Genomic DNA, 19,451 nt, shown 5'->3' on the forward strand with positions numbered 1-19,451 from the left:
GGCAATTTCAGAATAATCTGATATTAAAATTGAAATTCTGGAAAAAAAAGCTTAACACTGTGATAACAGAAGTGTCACAAGATTTGTATGCAACTATGTTCATTGCCATTTTTATTACTTAATAAGTAAAATTCCAAGGGACATAGTAAGTAAATGAAAGTAGTCTACAAATTGTGATTTTGTCCTTTAAGGTATGCTTCTTCCATTGTAAACTTTTGATCACTGATTTCTTGACTAAAAAAAAAAATCAAAACCTAATATCACACTTGTATCACAATTACTTTAATTTTTGGCACTGAATTTTGTAAAGAGATCACTCTTGTCTAACCGTAAGCAATCCAGTTTATGTGTTTGGTAACCAGAAATAAAATTAGTGCTTTTAATTTCAAATGTGTTCCTAATAAATCCACACACTGATTTAAGGAATCGATGATTCAATATGTGTCCTCAGAGGAAAAGCAAGATCCAGTTTTGACTACTGTGCTACTCTGTAGCAAATAAAGATATCTTAGTCTCCACTATGTCAGAACTTTGTCCACATTCGATTTTCCCATCGTGCTGAGTGTGTGAAGAGCATTTTAAAGCATAATTGTTTGAATAAGCCTGTCACAGACATGCAGTCATTCTAATAATCTGGAACAGGAAGAAAAATCTCCAGGAGTATAGATTGCTATCTATGGCACTTCTTAGTGATAGTTGCCCTGCATTTCAGGGGTTCCTTTACTAATAGGTAGTAGGATAAGGCCACGGATAGGGCAACATTATAATTGTGATCCATAGTTTCAACCTCTCTTCTTAAGCCACTTATGGATGCTATCAGCAAGCGTAGTGAGATCGGTTAGTGTGAAAATTCTGAGAACCTTTGTGATACCTTTTGGCACATTAAATATCCCCTACATGTACACACACCTGCTATTCAAAGAGCCAGTTAACTGCCAGAAACAAAATACAGACAACAGAGAAGGAGGGAGGCACAGACACCCCGTGGTGGAGGGCCTCACCCGCACTCTGGGCTCAGACCCCTGAGCACCGCGTGTTTTACATCACCAGCACTGCTGGCTCGGGGTGCTGCGCTGTCCTTTTCTCACCGGCCCATGTTTGCAGGACACCATGATTGCCACTGTCGTGGGGAGTCAGTGCTTGCTCATGTCTCGTCTTCATGCTTTTCTCATCCCCTGCCCCTTCCCTCCCTGCTTCTTCCAACTTTCAGTCCCCTTCCCCTTTTCAAAAGCTCTATTTTCATCATTTTCCCCTTCAGTCTTTCCCCCCCCCCCGCTCCCTCCCTCCATCTCTTGCTCCCCATCCTTTTAGAAAGTCTCTCCCGTGCTTCGCACCTAGCCAAATTCAACTTGCTTTCAGAACTGCTGGATGCCTGCAAAGTTCCTAGCTGAGATTTGATTTTAAAACTCATTAAAATTCATGTGTTCTCCGCAGGATTTCTGGGTTTGTGACAGTAAATTACATTTTGTAGTTGGTGGTGGGCATAGGAAGCAGAGAGTGTATCTCCCCCAAGAGACTGGTAGTTATTACATATGTGCTATGGGGTGGGAAGGATGGGGGTGGGCTTTAGTATTTATCTATGTATTTATTTATTTTGGTAGTGGAGGGTAGCGGTGTGGGGTAGGAGGATGAAACTGGAAGAACAGGAATTGAGTGGGTCATATAACAAAATTCCTCCTTCTTGCCCAAGAACATTAGCTATTCCAGAAGGAAGGGGGAGATGGCCTGTTTAATAATAGCCAAGGACAGAGTTGGAAGTTGTACTGGTGTGGGGTATGGTTTACCACCTCCGAGAAAGTGAATCCAAAACAAGCGTTCACAAGCTGACTCTATCTAGCGTGCCCTTAATTAAGCAGAGGCCTGACTGGCAGCCACACCGTGTGCCGCTAAGATGTGCCTGTGATAGGAAGACCCACAGGAGAAACTATTTTTTAAGCTGACACACAAAGAAATCAGACTTTACAGCATCATAATTTCATTACATCAAAGTAACATGAAATGTTATGATTTTTGTATATGTTTTATCTTTTTAAAACCTGAAAACACATTTTTCTTTTATTTTCCTTTTTTCTGTGCCCATAAAATAGCCATGGCACACTGCTCAATCTTGCATAAATGAAAACATGATTTAATATGAGAGAGATTCTTTGGATTACTGTGTTTAGCTCAGATTCAGTTAGCACGCACTAACTTTCTCTTGCCGGTGATCTGTTCTTTTATTGTGTATTTCACTTTCTTCTGCAGTGGGATTTACTTTTGAAGAGAGGTAAGATGGAGGAGGAAAGAGATGCCTGGCTCTTGGGCCATCAGTGATCTGAGATTGAGGTCTTGAAGGCATCTGGTAGGGGTCAGGTCCGTGTTCTGGACTCGCAACCAGAAACGAACCAAATGGTACCGACCGACCGACAAACACCAAGACGCACGGACCGCCAACTGGAATTTAGGACGAGCCTTTATTCCTGGCCAGGGACTGACCGAGAGCCTCCACGCAGGGAAGGATCAGACCAGTCCAGATCCAGGGACGAGAGTAGCTTTTAAACCCTAAAACCGCATCCTGTTTGCCAAACATACGTCACATCTGTAACAATGAGGGGATTTTTTATGGCAGGAACAGTACATTCCGAGAATCCGGGAGGGGTAGAGCATTTACGGGGAGAACAGTACATTCTGGGAGTCCAGGAAGGGCAGGGCGTTTACAACCAGTTTACAACCATACATTCCAGAAATGGTAAACATGAAGATCTAACCCCACGGCAGGGGTAGGGAACTGGGAATTAAACTAGAACCTTTGATGTCTGTGGTGGGGCTTTTACAGTCACCAAATTTCTGCGAAGAGTTCTAGGTAGGAAGAGGCGGGAGGACGCATCGTGAGTCCCCAGCAAAGTGTGCAGGACCCATTTAGCACCCTGCGCAGAATGGGAAGAGAAGAGGAGTGGTGTTAGTGGGTGGCAACACCTTAGTTTCCCAGCCTCGGAGCTAAGAAGGGGTTATTGGGCACCCAGGAGGTTGATTTCCCACTCCTGGGAGGGCAGAACTGTGTCAGCGAACGCCTTTGGAAGGGGAGTGAGGTGCTTTCTTAGGTTCTTTTTTCTCACGAAAAGTTAACTGTGAGGTAACATTGAGGGAAGAAGACTTAAAACTGGTGTTAGGCCTGGATCTGACATTGTGCAAAGTGTGCTTTTCAAAAAGTTAAAAGCATGACTCACAAGGAGAAGAAGAATGCCTGTTAAAGACTTTCTTTAAAGCTCATTAAGTAATTAGAGAACCAGATGATAAAAGTTGTGCAAGGGCCACGTGAGGAACTGGTCCTTTGTAGGCATCCTACCACAGAGATTGTAGCCTTACGATTGCTGATTCAGATACAAAACTAGCTGATATATTGAGAGGCCATAGCCATAACTTCCGGAGTTTTCTTTCCTGTCAGACAGAAATAACTTGTAGCTGTGCTGCAAACAAATCTACAAGTTAACATTTAAGTTCACAAAGAATGAGCCTTTAGTTAGCATCATATTATACTATGAAATTAGCTCTGGGGCAAGCCAGCTAAACAATGCTTTTAAAAGATGCAGAACTATCTTAGCTATCTTGTGTGTGTGTTTGTGTGTATGTGTGTCTGTGTGTGTGTGTATTCCCTCTTCCTTCTTTCTTTTCTCCTTTTTTTCATCTTTTCCCCTTTTCCCCATCCCAGTTGTTCTTTCCTTTTGAGCAGTTTCTTTCCTTTTCACAATATCTATTGAACTTTCTGGATTTTGTTCGCTGTCTCAGTTTCTCACACTAGGGGGACAATGCAATGTTTACACATATGGGTCTGATTTATTTCACTTATGAGTATGGTCTCTAGTTGCATCCATTTACCTACAAAAGCCTTGAGTTTATCTACAAGATAGCTAAGATAGTTGTACTACTAGTTTCTGTTGTTTTATTGAAAGGAACACTTAATGCTTAATTTTTTGGACCAATTTTGCACGCTTATGTCTGGTAATCTGAACAACTACTTTGAAGATAACAACATGCAATATAACAACCATTAATTTCCTATCATCTTGTTTTAAAATTCTGTATTGTTTTTAAAAATTTTTTCTTCTCTTTAAAATAAGGAAAAAAGATGTGTAATTATCTTCACCACCTAATTTACAAATTTAGGGTCATTTTTCTTAACAACTCTGTCAAGTATGTCTGGATATTTACTCCCCTTCCTCTTGCATCTGGAGCGCCTGTGACCCTGAATGATAATGGTTGATTAGCACAGACCTGAGTCCTCCTGAGCCCTGCCCCTTCACCCACACGTCCCCACCGACACTGCCACCCACATGTGCACTGTAGGAACCCAGAGATGCGAAGAGAGAAGACAAGTGCCTCTTCCCCTGACGCCTTACACGGGTGCACTGAGTTTACTGCTGGGGCCGAAGGGTAAGGTTTATCTTCGGAACACGTGCTCTGCAGAATCCAGGAGGTTAGGAGATAGGGCTTAGATTATTTCTCTGACGGATGGCTATCAAGTGATTGTCCAAAGGTTTTTGTTGTCCTGAAATGTCCTTGCAGCAGTTATTGCCGAATCTGAGTGGACTTGCAACTCTCACAATACCATACTCTGAGTAGACATGTTACGGGCACCCCAAGATGTTATTTTGCTACTACCAGCAACCAAGTATTTGTTTTGTATCTGAGGTTGGTATTTCCAGAATTTTCTGGTGCCTGCAACCTGTGGAGATTTTCTCTGGCTTTCTTTCAGCACTCTCTCTTTTCTACCCTGTCTCCGAGATAAAAACAATCCTTCCCTCTTTTGGCTAGAAACCAAATTCTGTCACAGAATTTTTTTACACCAAAAAGAATATTTTACACCAAAAAGAATATTTTACACCAAACTTTTACACCAAAAAGAATATTTCTTTGTTAAGGTGGATTAAGCTTTCTGATTCAGTTTAACCTGGATATATTAACTTTGTATTTTTATTGTACTTGGGAAAAATTGAATTTGAGAATTCTCACACTAGAGTATGTAGCTATGGTGGGACCTCCAAAATAGTAAGGGAATATTTTGATTATTTTTTTATTTCCGCATTGGCAATGGCTTCTGCAGTGACTCTTTGCAACTCCTTCAAATTAGTTAAAAACTCTTGTCCCTCTGTGATCACTTTTGTCCTCTTCCATCCTTGAGCCATCCTCGTATTTTTAGTAACCACAATGCCTTCTTCCTAAGGATAGCAAATTATTTCTTATGAATTCATGTTCATGCTCTTGCTCATCTGGAACACTTATGGAAAGATGGAAAGAAGCATTCTTTCTTGTTATTTCAAAAATATAACTGGTTGCCTCTGTACTGGTTTAGGTATTTACAATGAGAAAATATTTTTTGAATTCTTCTAGTGGCATCTTACCCCCTACATCGAATTGGTCCCTACAGTTGGTCCATCAACCACATTAAAATTTAATTTGATAGTAGCCTTCTTTACTTCTTTATGGTCTCTGAAATTTGGGAGACCAAAGGTTCTTCTCATGGTAACTTGTGATACTATTGCTTAGTGTTGGTGAAGTGAAGCTGTGATTTAGAAAGGCATACTTACCCTAGAGAATTTTTGCATGTATGAGGTCATGTTTGGGGAAAGATCAGATTTATTTGTTTTGCTGACTGGTTGGCTAGTTGGTTAATTGGTTGGTTGGTTGTTCTTTTGTAAGACTTTTTTTAAAGAGCAATTTTAGGTTCACAACAAAACTTAGAGGCACAAATATTTCCCAAATACCCTGCTCCCACGCACATTCTCCCCTATTATCAACATTCCCCACCACAGTGTACATTTGTTAGGGTTGCTGAGCCTACTGTGACATATCAGATCACCTAAGGCCACTGTTCACCGCAGGGTTCCTGCTTGGTGTTGTGTATTCTGTGTGTTTGGACAATGTATGCTGAGTGTGTCCACACCATGGTACAATACAGAGTGTTATCCCTGCCCTGGAGATCCTTTGTGCTTAGACTATTCTGCACTCCTCCCTACTTGCCCAGTATTTAAATGTAGCAGTGAGTATGTCATTCAGACTGTTTTCAAAAGGGGAAAATCCATGCGAAATATAAGATAACAGTCATGTTTTGGGTAATTCTACATATCAATGCAAGCAGGCCTGAGTTGTTATCATTCTAAAAATGACCCCACTAAAGACCTCTCATTCACTTACCAAATTTCAAGTGCATTCAGTAAATATGCATTGAATGCCTACTGCATGGCATGGGTAGTCCCTTCCCCTAGGAAATTTGCAGTCTGATGGCCATGAAGAAGTGCACTCAATAAACAGTCATATTAAATAGACCAGAACGGTAGTGTTGGTTTATAAAAGTATAGTAGTTATGGAAACATCCGGCCCTGAAATGTTGACTAGATTTGGTGCAGACTATAGCTAAGCGACCTTGGAAATCACCCAGAATAGATGGAAAAGTGAAAACAAGAAATAAAACACCCACAGTCCCAGACACCCCCAAACAATAATTATCGACCCTTCCAGGTCTCCTTTTCCACATAAATTTTACATACGTGAAGTAACATTGAAGTTCTAATTTTGTACATTGATTTTTTCCATAAAATATTATGACATAATCTTTCCTTGATGACATTAAACACTTGTGTAAACATTTTTAATGCCTAAATAATAATCAGTTATTAGGGAACCATAATTTAGCTATTGTTCTACAATTTGGGTCATTTATACTGTCTGACTACTGAATAGCTTTGAACTTCAAACTCTCAGGGTGAAGCCTTTGAAGTAGGTTTACTTCATGAGCATTTTCAGAGCTCCTGCAAGATCGTCCTGAACACTGTGTGTTTTGCGTCTTGCATCTGGCTTTCTCTTCGGAGTGGGCTTCACCAGCTTTTGGCTCCACATCCCGCAGGCTCTCTTGCCTTTTAACTGACAAGGAAGTCACCAGGAACTGAGCACACACTGGAGGGAGGAGAGAAGCAGGGTCGTCAGCATCAGCTCCCAAGAAAGAAGGGAAACTTAATCTAGCTGAGACCTTGATTTACACAAGTGTAGAGAGTTGATGCTTCCCAGCGTGGGGCGCTGGGGCAGGGGGAGGAGACTCGCTGGGTCCCGGTCCTTGCTGGTCATCAGTTGCAGGCCACTCAGCCTCTTCGCGTAGGGGTGAGGGCAGAAGGGCGAGGAGGAGATCACACTCGCTGCTCTGATGGACGGGTCCCCTTGGCAAAGCTGGCTCCTGTGGGCCTGGCCCTGTGGATGGTCAGGACGCCTGTGGTCTGCTGGGGTCTGCTTGGCCAGCACGTTGTGTTGGTTCTGATCCTGAGAGACCTGTGGGTCTCCTGAGGTCAGCTGGGTGCCTTGGACCCTCTGAGCAGAAGTCTGACCAGCTGGGTGGTCTGAACCTCGCAGACCCAGCCCCCTCCTGGCTGACCCCACCCCACACAGCTGGCTCTGGAGCAGCTGCCCGAACAGCATTTCATCCCCTCACCCTCCCCACACAGGAGTGGAACGTGAAATGGAATTCCCAGCAGAGGTGCCAGCTTGCCAGGGGCCTTGTACGTTTCTAGCCCTGCACAGACTGCAAGGCTCACGAATGTCCTCCAGGTCTCCACTGCTGGAGGACCAAGGTACCCATTCCTGCCCCTCCCCGCCTCTTTCACGCAGCCCCATTGGGTATCTTCTGGCGGCTTCCCGGGTCCTGCTGTCCTCCTATCTGTGGACACTCACTGTGTAGACAGAGTCTAACCAGGAGCAGAAGCAAGCAGGCTGCCTCACCGACCCACAGGCTGTACTGCTCTGTTTTTACAGTCTGAGCCACACTTGCGTTCTGTTTTGTTAAATAGCACATTTAAAAACTGGTTTAGGCCAGTTTGAGGTCTCTGGGGACCCCTGAATTTTTTTCCTGCCATGTTTTCAAATAGCCCATCATAATTTATACTGTTTATAAAGCTTGAGTTTCCAGAGCAAGTGTAATATTTATGTGCTCCGTCTCAAATTTGGTAAGGGTTTGTGTTTTGTTAACCCAGCAGCCAGCAAGCTTACCACTGAGTTCATGTTTATTCCAACTTTGTTATCACAGATTCACTCTGTAAAAGAAGCCTAAATTAGCCTTCTCTGACATTGGCTCCCTTTGCATCCAAGACGTGAGTTGCTATTTATGTGATCTCACCAGTTTTGTGGGAATGCCACCAGATTCAGAAAATGTCTTAGAGATTGGTGTAATCTCAAATACTGTAATAGTCTCGGGCTAAAAGAAACCTACTGAGATCCAGGTGCGATGGCATGTACCTGCAGTCTCAGCTACTTGGGAGGGTGAGGCACTAGGATTGCTTGAACCAGGAGTTCAAGATCAGCCTGTGCAACATAGCAAGACCCTGTCTCGAAAACAAGTCTATTGAGCATCCCAGCCCCCACCCCTCCCTTACTGTGACACGCCCCACCGATAAGATGGTGCAAGTAGTTTGCTGGTCTTCCTGCACTCCATAGGGCTTCCGGCCTCATCCTCACCTGGAAGTGGTAGCCGGAAGTAGCTTTCAGCCTGAATTTTCTATGTGTGTGTGTGTTTCAAAGAGACTCTTGGCGACTTGTGGTAGGAGGAGACTAAGGAGGAACTAGTGGAATCAAGCAGTGTTCACTCTACACAGAAGCTTCACAGATGATTGATCCATGGAGAAAAAAAACAATGTGGGGGTTTGGGCAGTGGTAGAGAATAGCACCAAGTAGTCCAGATAAATGTTTCCTAAGGCAGCCATCCTAATGGATTCCCAGACAGAAGACTGACCCAGTCCTTGGAACGAGTGCAGGTGTATCGCCTCCACAGCAGGCTGGGGCGGCGTATGGAAGACGGACGCGCTGGCTTTGACACACTGGATTTACGAGTAGTTTGGTGTGAATTCGTAGACTGTGTAAATGTTGATGACAACCCGGAAGATATATTAATTGGAAATATACATAAGGGAAAGTTAATTTGTTTTATATTCGATATATAAAATTGTATTCCCTGATTTATAACTGCAAGCTTTGCGTGCATAACTCATCGCTGTTGGTGATGCTGCCGCGTTGGTGTGCTCATTGCTATCACAGCGTTTCGGAGGAGCTGTGCTCTGTCTGATCCCGACAGTGTAAGCTGAGGATGATCTCTGGAGAGGAAGTTATTTTCCTGTCATATTCTGGACCCTATGCTGAATTACAAATCTGTACAGAGCTCCTGACTCTCTGCCCCCATAGGCCTCCCAGGGGGAGCTTTTGCAGGATAAAATTCCTAGGCAGCGCCAAGTGTCAGTCTCATCCTCAGACTTTATATGTTCAGGACCAAATCTTACATTAGAAATTCATTCAAAGTATAAATGATGTGCAAATTGTTTTTCTCCCTCTAGCTGCTCATTGTCTTCACAACTAACAAAGAAGAATTGCTGGAGGAAGGGGTACTAAGAGGAGCCGGATCCCAATTTGTGTCCCTAGTGACGGCTCATGACAAGACGAGTGCTCATTATGCCTTAGGAAATGGAGAGAACGCTGAAAGATTAAAAGAACTTGTGAAGTTAAAGACATGAAAAGGCATACGTGAAACACACACATTTTTTAAAAAATCCCTTTGTTTCCTGGGCCCATCCCTGCTGCTTTTTGTAAAATATCCGGACAAAGTTTCAGCTTATCCATTGATTGGAAGGTAGTACCGTGCAGGGTGAAGGACATGGGTTGGAGTTAGACCTGGGGTCCATTTCCTGTCTGCCCTTCACAGGTACGTAAACCTGCGAAAGGTACTCAGTAGTCATCCGAGGCTCGGTTGGGATCATGTGGGTGAGGCCCATGGGGGCATTCTTAGCTCAGCTTTTATCGGTGAAAACATCCATCGTCATCACACGTCAACACCACTCCCGTTAATACGGTGATCACTGCCACCATTGTCATCCTCATCCTTGTGGTCGCCATGCACATCCTCATCCTCATCTCACTCACCTGGTCTTCCTCCTGCCTCTCTGCCCATTTCTCAATCCTCTTTATGGATTGTCTTCTTCTTCCATACCCTTAAATATTGGGGGTTCTCTTCCTAACCCCTTTCTCTCTTTACACATTCTCCCTGCATAACCTCACCCGCGGTGGGAGCTTTGTGTGCCAGCCAGGGCTGATGCCCCCCACGTCCGTGACTTTAACGCACATCTCTCTTCTGAGCCTCACACCTTGCATCCTGCCGTTCACTGGACATCTCCCCTTCCATGTCCCGGCGGCTCTTCCAGGCGTAACACAGCGCACCTTTCTCTCCCCGACCCTGTTTGCTGTTTCTTGTCTTAAAGGAGGTGCCGCTATCCACTCTGACACCAGCGCTAGAAAACTGCATGTCACCTCTGACTGCAATCTTTCCCTGTCCTCCAGTGTTTGACCAATGAGTTACGCTCATCACACCTTCCAGTCTGTGAGATTCGTGCAGATAGAAACCGTACTAGAAGCGTCATCTCAGTGCCAAGCATGATGCTCATACATAATTACTGAACGAGTTAGCAGAGATCAGTGAAGCCGGAATACGCCCACTGCCTTCCGTTTTCCTTGCCTTTTCTGCACTGGGGCACCAGGAGCTCTCCCCGACTCACTAACTCAGGGTTGAGAAATTCCCCGTGACTGAAACAGCCTCGCTGGTTTTCCTGCTTCTGCAGCCTCAGTTCCCGCTCACAGCACCTGTGTGGTTCGCTGTCCACCTCACCCTCAGGAGGAATTTTTATAAAAGCCAAGAATCTGAGCATGATCATGCCTCCTCCCTGCTTGAAGTCCTTCAGCACCTGAGTAACCATCCTGATTCAATGCCCGGGTTTATAGCTGTCTCAGAACACTCAAAGCTGTCCTGGGCTGGACACCCGTTCTGTGACCCCTTTGCACCCGACTTAACCTGCACTCGCTTCCACGCCTGCCACATCTTTCCCTCCTCACATCTACGTGGAGCTTCGGAGACACTTTCAAATGCACTGTATGTGCTGTTCTCAGTGCTCTTCTGCCTGGACCACCTCCGTGCCCTGCTGGGCTGACTCCTGGCTTCCAGACCTCGTGCTGGGTGCTGTTTTAGGGAGGAGTCATCGCTGGCCCCGAGTCGATGTCGGGCCCTTCCTTGTGCTGCCAGGGATCTTGCATTTCTCCGTCCCAGCTCTTGCATCGCTGCCTTCATTGCCCACGAACTTCCATGCGCTTCCTGCTAGACTGAGCTCTGGCGGGTCAGCAACGACATCTGCTCACCACACAGTTGAATTCCAGTCCAAAACCCAGGGTCTGGTATGTAGGAGACACTCAGCAAATATTTGCTGCATGAATGAAGTGAGGTATCACATGGTAGAAGAATGATGCAACTGTGCATGTAGAAAGATTTCATTCTGTAACTACAGTTGTGGGAAATGTCTCATTTTGTGGCTATAAACAGAATGTTGTCGTCTTGTCCCGGCTCCTCGTGCTTGTGATGATTTTGTGTCCCTTTGGTGAAAAGTTCATTCTAGGACAGGATTTGGTGTTGATACACACTGTCAATTCCCGGAAGTCTTGCAGGTGATAATGTTGCAAAACAAAGAACAGATGTTTACCAGCCACATCAAGCTATGAAGGTTCCTTTCCTTTCGACTATGTAGGAGAGATGGGTTTTAAAGTTAGTTACTTTCAAGTTAAAATTAAATTTCTTTTTATTATTTTAACAAATTATAGTTTAAGTTCTAAATTCTATTCTCAACACTAATAAGCAACAAATATAAAATAGCTCATGCTTCCAATATGATTATTTGTACTGTGTTATTTGTACATTTGAAATTTTATGCTTTGAGCTGTTGATTCTTACACTGTGATTTGATCTACCAAAGAATCCTAACATCACAGTATTTTGTCCCACATACACTGACCGAAAGGATTTCTGTACTAGCTGAGGATTTTATACTTATCTGTGGCATCATCAAATAAAATAGGTTAAGAGCGTTTTGTTTTGTTTTGTTTTGCTTTTTTCAAATAGAAACAGCTTTGGAATTTTTCTGCTTACAGTAGCAATACACATTCTCTACCAAAAAAAAAAAGTCAGAAACTATAAAGAAGAAAATGAAGCCATCTATAATCCCACTTTAGGTTATTGTGTTAAATATTGTAGGGCTTGTATTTTTAGGGTTTTTTTCCCTGTATATGCCATCGTGTTAATGCAGGTTTTTGTTTTATATGAAAATAGTGTCGTTCCACACTATGACTTTTAAATAAATGGGTTTTTCACTTGAAAAGTTTGGGAACTTTCAGGGAGCAAAATGGGTAGATTTGGGGGCAAGTTTTGCTTTTCAGTGTTTTGACTACTGTACTTTCCCATTCATTTCTCCCATTAGGAAAAAAAATCTATAAAAATCTGTATTCCTCCTCAAATCACTTGGCTTTGTGTGCAGAAATAAGCCTCCCCCTGCCCCCACCCCCGGCCATGACTGGGGAAGGAGCTGGGGGCAGAAGCAGCCTGCAGGATGCCTGGCTCCATGGACACATCGCCCTGCTGGCGTGCGGGGACTGTCTCATCACTGCCACTTCCGTTCCCCCTCCAGCCACTTGGGCTTTTGGCATGATCCCTGCTGCCTGGAAACGGATGCCCTGTGTCCTGTCTGGAAGCCAAAGGACAAAAATGCTCCCCATCAGAAGTCATGTAGATTTCTCCTGCCTCGTTTCCATCTTCAAAATTCCACATTAGTGCCAGAGATTGGCAGGACTTAAATCACATCTGGAAGCCTAGCTCAAGGGAATGTAGCAGATGCAGTTTTTAGGTGTCCAGCCCTTGCCATCAGGGGCAGCCCAAGCCCACCCATCAGGATGCTGGAGCGGCAGGTGACCGTCACCATGGTCACCACACAGCGAGGCTTTGGACCATCACTGTCTGGAGGAGAATTTTAGCCCAGATTAAGAGAGACAGAACCTGAAGGGGTAATACAGACTGCTATAGTGTCTTTATCTTCATTGCTAGTCCTTTCCTGTTTTTCATCTCTCTTGTCAGTCACCAGTAGCCTCCTCCACTCTGCGGTGCTCAGGGGTGAATCCCAGGCTTCGATTACTCGAGGTCAGCACGTTTGACAGGACAGCTGGTTCCTGAAGCTCTGAAGCTCTTTCTTCATCTGATTTCCAGGGCTGCACGCGCTCCTGGTCTCCACCCGCTCGCCATGCACCCTGCTGCATCCTGCCATCTCTCCGGCTCTCCTGTCTGTGCCCCGGGACTCGGTACCTTACCCCCTTGTCATCTCATCCAGTGTGTGGCTCTAAATACCCTGATCCCCAAACAGAAGTCCCCTGTAGCTGCCTACCCAAAAGTACCTTTAAGGTGCTTTCCAGACTTCTCCAGCTTAGCATTTCCTGAGCCGGCTCTGCTCTCCCCCTCTGTCTCCCGCTTTGGGTCTTCATCTCCGTTTCTGACATCTATATCATTCCAGTTTCTTAAAACAAAAACTGGGAGTTGTCCTTGGCTTCCCTCCTTGTCTTACGTTCCTGTCCATCCGTCAGCAAATCTTGTTGTTTCTACTTCCCCGCCACCCGCCGTCCGCTGTTTCTCCCTGTTCCCGCTGCTGCCTGCTGCTCCAGGCCTCTGTTCCTTTTCTCTTGACGGTTACTCCAGTTCCCAGACGGCCTCTGTGCGGCCTCCCTGGCGTCTCACAAAGTTAGACCAGGTCCCCCATCTGCTCCAGACATCCCAGGGGATTTCCGTCCTGCTCAGGAAGAGTCAGAATCCAGACCACCACCACCCTCGGGGCTCTTCCCAGTACCGGTCTCCGCTGCCACGGCCCGACCCGCTCCCTGCCGTGCCGCCCCTGCTCCTCTCTCTGTGGCCTCTCGGTGGCCTCAGGCACACCTGTCCCTGTGGTCTGGGCATTGCCAGCCCCTCTGCTTGGACTGCTGGCCCCTCTTGGTATCCATAAGGCTCTTTCATCTCCTTCAGAACCCCGCTGTGTGGGCTCAATGGGGTCTCCCTGGTCACCCTGCTTCAGGTCACAAGCGCATCTGCTGGGGGCCTTCCAACCTGCCCTGGCAGCCTCATTGCTTCTCCAGAGCACTTGGACTTCCCCGCGAACTTCGTGACTTCTTTCTGTCATTGTGCCCCTGTGGGAAAGTCGATTTTAAAATACTTTGCTTATCATGGGCTCCGCCTATGCATCATGCAGTGTCTGGGGTGCGGTGATCACTCCTTAAGCATCTGCGAAGTGGTCAGTGTCTTGACACCCACCTCCTCCTGCATTCCTCTAATGCTTCATTGGGAATTAGTTCTTGGGGTCGAAGTTATGCACAAATGGCCAGGGAAGGTTCCAACAGCTTCTTCTCTTGCCAGTGGTGTGTGAGAACGGCCTTTCTCGGCACCCTCGCCAACACCACACCCTGGTGATGCCGACTTTCCAGGCCTTGATCTCGCTTGTCCATACCCACTGGATGTATTTAGGCGAGCCCTCCCTCTGTACTCTCCCCTCCCCACCTTTATCTCCTTTGTGGGTTTCAGTTTTCTTATTCTCATTCGGCACTTTGTTTGTTTTGAGACAAGGACTCACTATGTCGTTCAGGCTGGTCTTAAACTCACTATGTAGCCCAAGCTAATCTCAAACTCTCAGCGATTCTCCTGCCTCAGCCTCCTGAGTGTGGGATTACAGGTGTGTGCCACCACACCCGGCTTTCAGCACTCACTTTAAATAGCACCTCCTGGAGAGGTCCTCCCTGCTGTGTGCCCTCACGCAATCCCCCAGCACTGCGTATTATGTCACCTTATTTCTTTTCACCATAGCATATCACTGTCAGATAGTTTCCTTGTGTGTTGCCTAGCTGTATTCTTTTTTTCTAGAGTGTAAGCTCCGTGGGCATAGCCTTGCTTCCCTTTTCCACACACCTCCAGACGAGTGTGCGGCATAGTGGAGTAAATGTCGGGTATTACTGGTTTTTCACTATTACCAGTGCACTAGGCAAACATGGATTTAGCATATTTTTCTGGATTGGAAACCTGGGCATCTTTTCAAGGATGAAAGTCTTTTTTGAATAGCAAACGCCAAGATGACCTAGAAGTTTAAATATTTGCAGCGTATTTGCTCCAGAGAAGCTGTACTTTCTCTCATGTATTGCTGAAAGCTGCATCCTTCCTTCAGTTTCTGAAGCCTACATTCTCACATGCTGCCAACATTAGTGTTCAGAGAGTACAACTCCTTTTCCAAAACTGGACTTAACCACTGCTGCTTTCTTTTGCCCTACAGCTCTTGGAGAGAACCAACACTGCGTTTGAAGAGTCCGATTCTGGTGCTACCAAGAGTCCACTGCACTTAGCGGTAAGCGAGAGGCCGTGGGCCGCTTTGCTGTTTCAGAGCGAATCTAAATGTCCGTACTGAGCCAGGCTGCTCACCACCTGCGAGTGTGACAGCGAGCGCTTGGTGCTAGGGAGAGCAGTGCTTGCCCAGAGGCACAGCCTGGGCAGAGGACGCCTTGCCTTCCCAGCCAGCTTCCTGGCTGCCGACCTGAGACACGTTGCCTGCCCTTCCCGCCACCCACCGTGAAATGAGGGCAAAGGAGGAGAAACTGCACAGAAAGTCTCTGCCATGGTGTACCTCATGGACTTGTTATACATTTTAACACCTTTAAAATTCACAGAAAACATTTCACTTCAAGAAGTTTGATTATAGGGCTGGAGATGTAGCTCCGTGGTACAAGCACCTGCCTGGCAACCACAAGGTCCAGAGTTTGATATCACCCCCCCCAAAAAAAAAGTTTGATTATAGGCGCTGTGCAAAGGTCAAACCTATAGGTAATTAACTGTGACATTTTTAAATACACAAGTGTTGGCATTGTTAAGCACAGACTTGCTGGAGGGAGGTGGGTGGGTGAGGCACTGCAGCTGTGCTTGGGCATCCGGGTCCCGGAGGAGGCTGTGGGCTCCCGCACTTGTGCTGGTGACGCCTGGAGGGCACAGGAGGAGGAGCTGCCTGAGCGCCCGAGCAGCTTCCTCTCCACATCCCGGTGACCCAGGGGAAGTGTGGCAGCTCCATGGTAACCTCAGACTCCTCACGGGGACCAGGTGGGACGCGCTCCTCATCTGCCCAGGGGCATCCCGCTGATGGTGATCAGCAGCTGTCCCACCAGAGCCACACCCAGCCACAGACGCCCACCCGGCCCGGGTGCTGCTGAACTGCAGGCACAGAGGTGGTGCTGGGATGCTCCCTTGCTTGGCAGAACCCAGGGCAGGATCCTGGGAAGGACGGAGGGGGGCTGGTCTACACTTACCTGTCGCGATATTTCATGCCATGCACGTGCAAGTGCTTCAGTGTTGTCCTGATGACGGACTAAGAGGCGGAGTCTGGGAGGGCAGAGCTGTACGAACAGGCATTCAGGGGCATCCTCACAGGGTGAGGGGAGACAGGCCTCTCACAGAGGTCAGGGGCGCCCAGGACCCTCCTGTCACCTCGACCCTCCTTCACTGTAAACCTGGCTCCCCACGGGCTCCCCAGCGCACCAGCGACCCCCCAGCACAGCTACTGCACACAGTGCACGCACACACACCTGTCAACGCCGTGAAACCTTCACCTGTGCTCCCTCCCGTGGACCTGGAGGGAGCGGGTGTAGGGGGATGTCTGTACGTGGAAGGCTTCCCACCGCTGCCCCGCAGAATCCCTGCCCAGCCTCCTCTGTGTCTGGGACCTGCCCCAGAGGCGAAAGTCCCCACACGCAGCCCTGGGTCCCGGAAGAGGCCTGGGTGGGGGTTGTTTTGGACAGTTCTCTGCCCTTCCAAAGTAGGGTTGGTTGGAGAAGACTTTCTTGGCTTCCAAAATTTCTGTCATCTTTCATTGCTTTTCTCCCCAAAGGTACCTGTTGAGTGCTTACTGTGTGCCAGACACCTTGCAGGGCTGTGTGGGGCTGTAGTCCTGTAAAGATGGGGTGGTGACAGCGGGGGAGCGATTGGGCTGTGGTGGCTCTGCGGTCAGCAGGGCCAAGGAACAACACAGGGAGGCCCAGCGGCCATTCCTGTCACTAACGCCTCGCCTGGACGTGGTTCCCCCACCTGCAGACAAGAGGTATGAATTAGCGAAGGATGCTAAAGCGCCTATCTGTCCATTGTGTCATCCTGGCCAGGCTGCTAGCCACTTGTGTTGGTTTCCACACCCACAATAGGAAGAGGACAGAAGTCCCCTGTGAGAGGGATGGCCTGTGTCCATGCCCATGAAGCACCTAGCACAGCACTCAGGCCACACAGGCACAGCCAGCCGGCTTCATCCCGCCATTCCTAATGTGGACAGCACCCTTAAGTTCTGCGTCTGCCTACGTGCTCTCCCGGGCACAGGAGAAACCACGGGAAAGGAGAGCTGGCCGCTGTCCTCGTAGTTTCTCATCGGCACAACGTGACAGATGGCAGTGACTGCCACAGCCAAAGACGAGGTGGGACCTGTGAGACAGAGAGCCGAGGGAGCCGAGGTGCTCTTTGGCCAGCGTGGAGCCTCACCTTTGGGGGCCCCCATCCAAGTCTGGCAGAAGAGGATGGAGGGCACAGGCGCAGCGAACCGTGCTCCCGGTGGGCTTGGCACGGCCACAGGACGGCAAGGAGGCCTCTGGGTCAGGCAGGGTGGCAGGAGGGCTGTGACACGCTGCAGAGGGACTTCAGAGGGGGCAGCAGCACTGGCCTTACAGGGCCCTGCAGTCCTGTGGAAGAACTTTGCATTTTACTCTGAGCAAAGCAGAAAGCCACTGGGCAGTTCTGAGGAGATACATGACATGATCAGACTTGTGCGTCAAGGGGTCACCTTAACGTCTGCGCTAAATTCCAAGGGCGCGAACTCAGAAGCAAGGCAGCCCGGAGAGAGCCAGCTGATGACTCGGCCAGGGGAACGACAGTGGCTGTGGTCTAAAATTGTTTGAGTTTTCCCCCCTGAGTGCTCACATGTTTCTCAAATGGTTTCAAGAAGCCTATAAGTGTGCCCTTCCCGGGGCCTCGATGGCAATTACTATGGTGAAACTAGGGCCCAGGCAGAAGCATTTTGGCAGGGAAGTGGAGGCGGGCACCTCAAACCCAAGGCTGCGAGAGGCCCCACCTGCCCGCAGTTACTTATTTCCTGGCTCAGTGATTCTGGTCTCCAGAGTTACCAGCCTAGTAAATTTCATCAGCATCTCCTCCACATGAAAAAATTAAATTAAGAAACAAGGTCATGCAAATGAAAGCCTCCAGCTGTCGAGATTTCCACACGGACCCCTGAGAATGCATGGATTCCGCTGAGATCCTCACTCTGTCCCCTCATTGCCCTTGGTCCTATCTAAAAAGGATTGGCGAAACCATCATGGTGAGACATTTAAGATACGGAATGAGATGTTTTTGGAGAGGTGTTTATTAGAATATTGTGTAAGTGTGCTGGGGATCCCCGGGGAAGTCTCTGTCCATAATGAGCACCCACTGCGAGCCAGAGTAAAGGGAGAAAAGAGTAGAACTCTACAGGCGCCCTGGCTTTCCGGCGTCCTAGGCTTAAGAGCATTTCCAAGGACCTGGTATGGAAGAAAGGAGAGGCTGGCATTCCAAAGCTGTCCTAATTAGCAGGGTTCCATTCGTTTTAATACTACACCTCCTTAACTGAAACACAGCGAATGGACTTCTGTTATGAGGATTGCGGCGGGGAGTGGGGAGCCCAGGGATCTGTTGCTTGGGATAAGTTTGTAAGTCAGCACCTAGCAAGCGTCCTGGGAAGGGACGGTTGTTCCGCCCAGTGCTGACCCCTTCCTTCCGGCTCTTTCCTGCCCTCTTCTCCTTCCCCGGGTGTCTTCTCTTCATTAAACCTAAATATGTGAACCGTCGCACTTTGTCTAGATGCCTGTGTCGTAAGCTGCCAGTTCCATTCTCCCAAGTCCCATTAACAGAGAGTAAGCTGTCTGCTGTCCTGGTCATAGTAGTCTCGCCTCTGCAGATAGCATCTCGAGCTGCTCTGTCCGCAGGAGCTCGTTCCCTACCGCGTGGATTCATGATTTCTCTATAAGCTAAGTCAGTGACTAGCGGAAAAATTGAAAATGGGCAGAAATGTTACGCAAAGTCAGTTTTCAAATGAGAAGAGATTCAAGCTGCGAGTGCAGTACAGGAGACTGATTCACACCTCGATGTAGATGCTTCTGGTGCCGCAGCCCTATCCATCCATGAGGCTAGGTTTCCAGACTGCCTTTAAATCAGCTATGGCTGCACCTGGGGGAAGGGTACATGGGAATTTGTTAAACCATCTTCCCTTCTTTGTAGATGTTTGAGATTTCCCACCATGAGAAGTTAAGGCACCGTGTACTGATGGCTGTATTGTGCCTTTTCATATTTGCTCCTAAAAGCCCACAACTCAGGCTGCTCCCTTCTGAACCCCAGCTCCCCACGCGAGGCCAGGTGACCACAGCAGAGCTGTGTCCTTGTCAGCAGATGACAACGAGTTTTCCCCGCGCGGACTCCCCTGACAATTAAGTGAGGCAACACACGTCCAAGGTGACACATGCCCTTTCACCCAGCAAGTAGTCAGGAAAAGGTGGCT

General features: G+C 47.5%; 1 protein-coding gene across 11 annotated transcripts in view; it reads left to right on the forward strand.

Moving 5' to 3' along the window:
- Ankrd44 (ankyrin repeat domain 44) overlaps positions 1-19,451 on the forward strand; it is a 248,629-nt gene that overhangs the window by 188,640 nt on the left and 40,538 nt on the right. For all 11 annotated transcript variants that reach the window (XM_013512080.1, XM_005373269.2, XM_013512083.1 and 8 more), the window contains one exon: positions 15,174-15,245. In XM_013512080.1, the coding sequence (XP_013367534.1) occupies positions 15,174-15,245 (72 nt within the window). The remainder of the gene's footprint in view (positions 1-15,173; positions 15,246-19,451) is intronic.

The sequence above is a fragment of the Chinchilla lanigera genome, unplaced genomic scaffold (genome assembly GCF_000276665.1).
Source record: "Chinchilla lanigera isolate Chin_1 unplaced genomic scaffold, ChiLan1.0 scaffold00002, whole genome shotgun sequence".
Taxonomy (NCBI): Eukaryota; Metazoa; Chordata; class Mammalia; order Rodentia; family Chinchillidae; genus Chinchilla; species Chinchilla lanigera.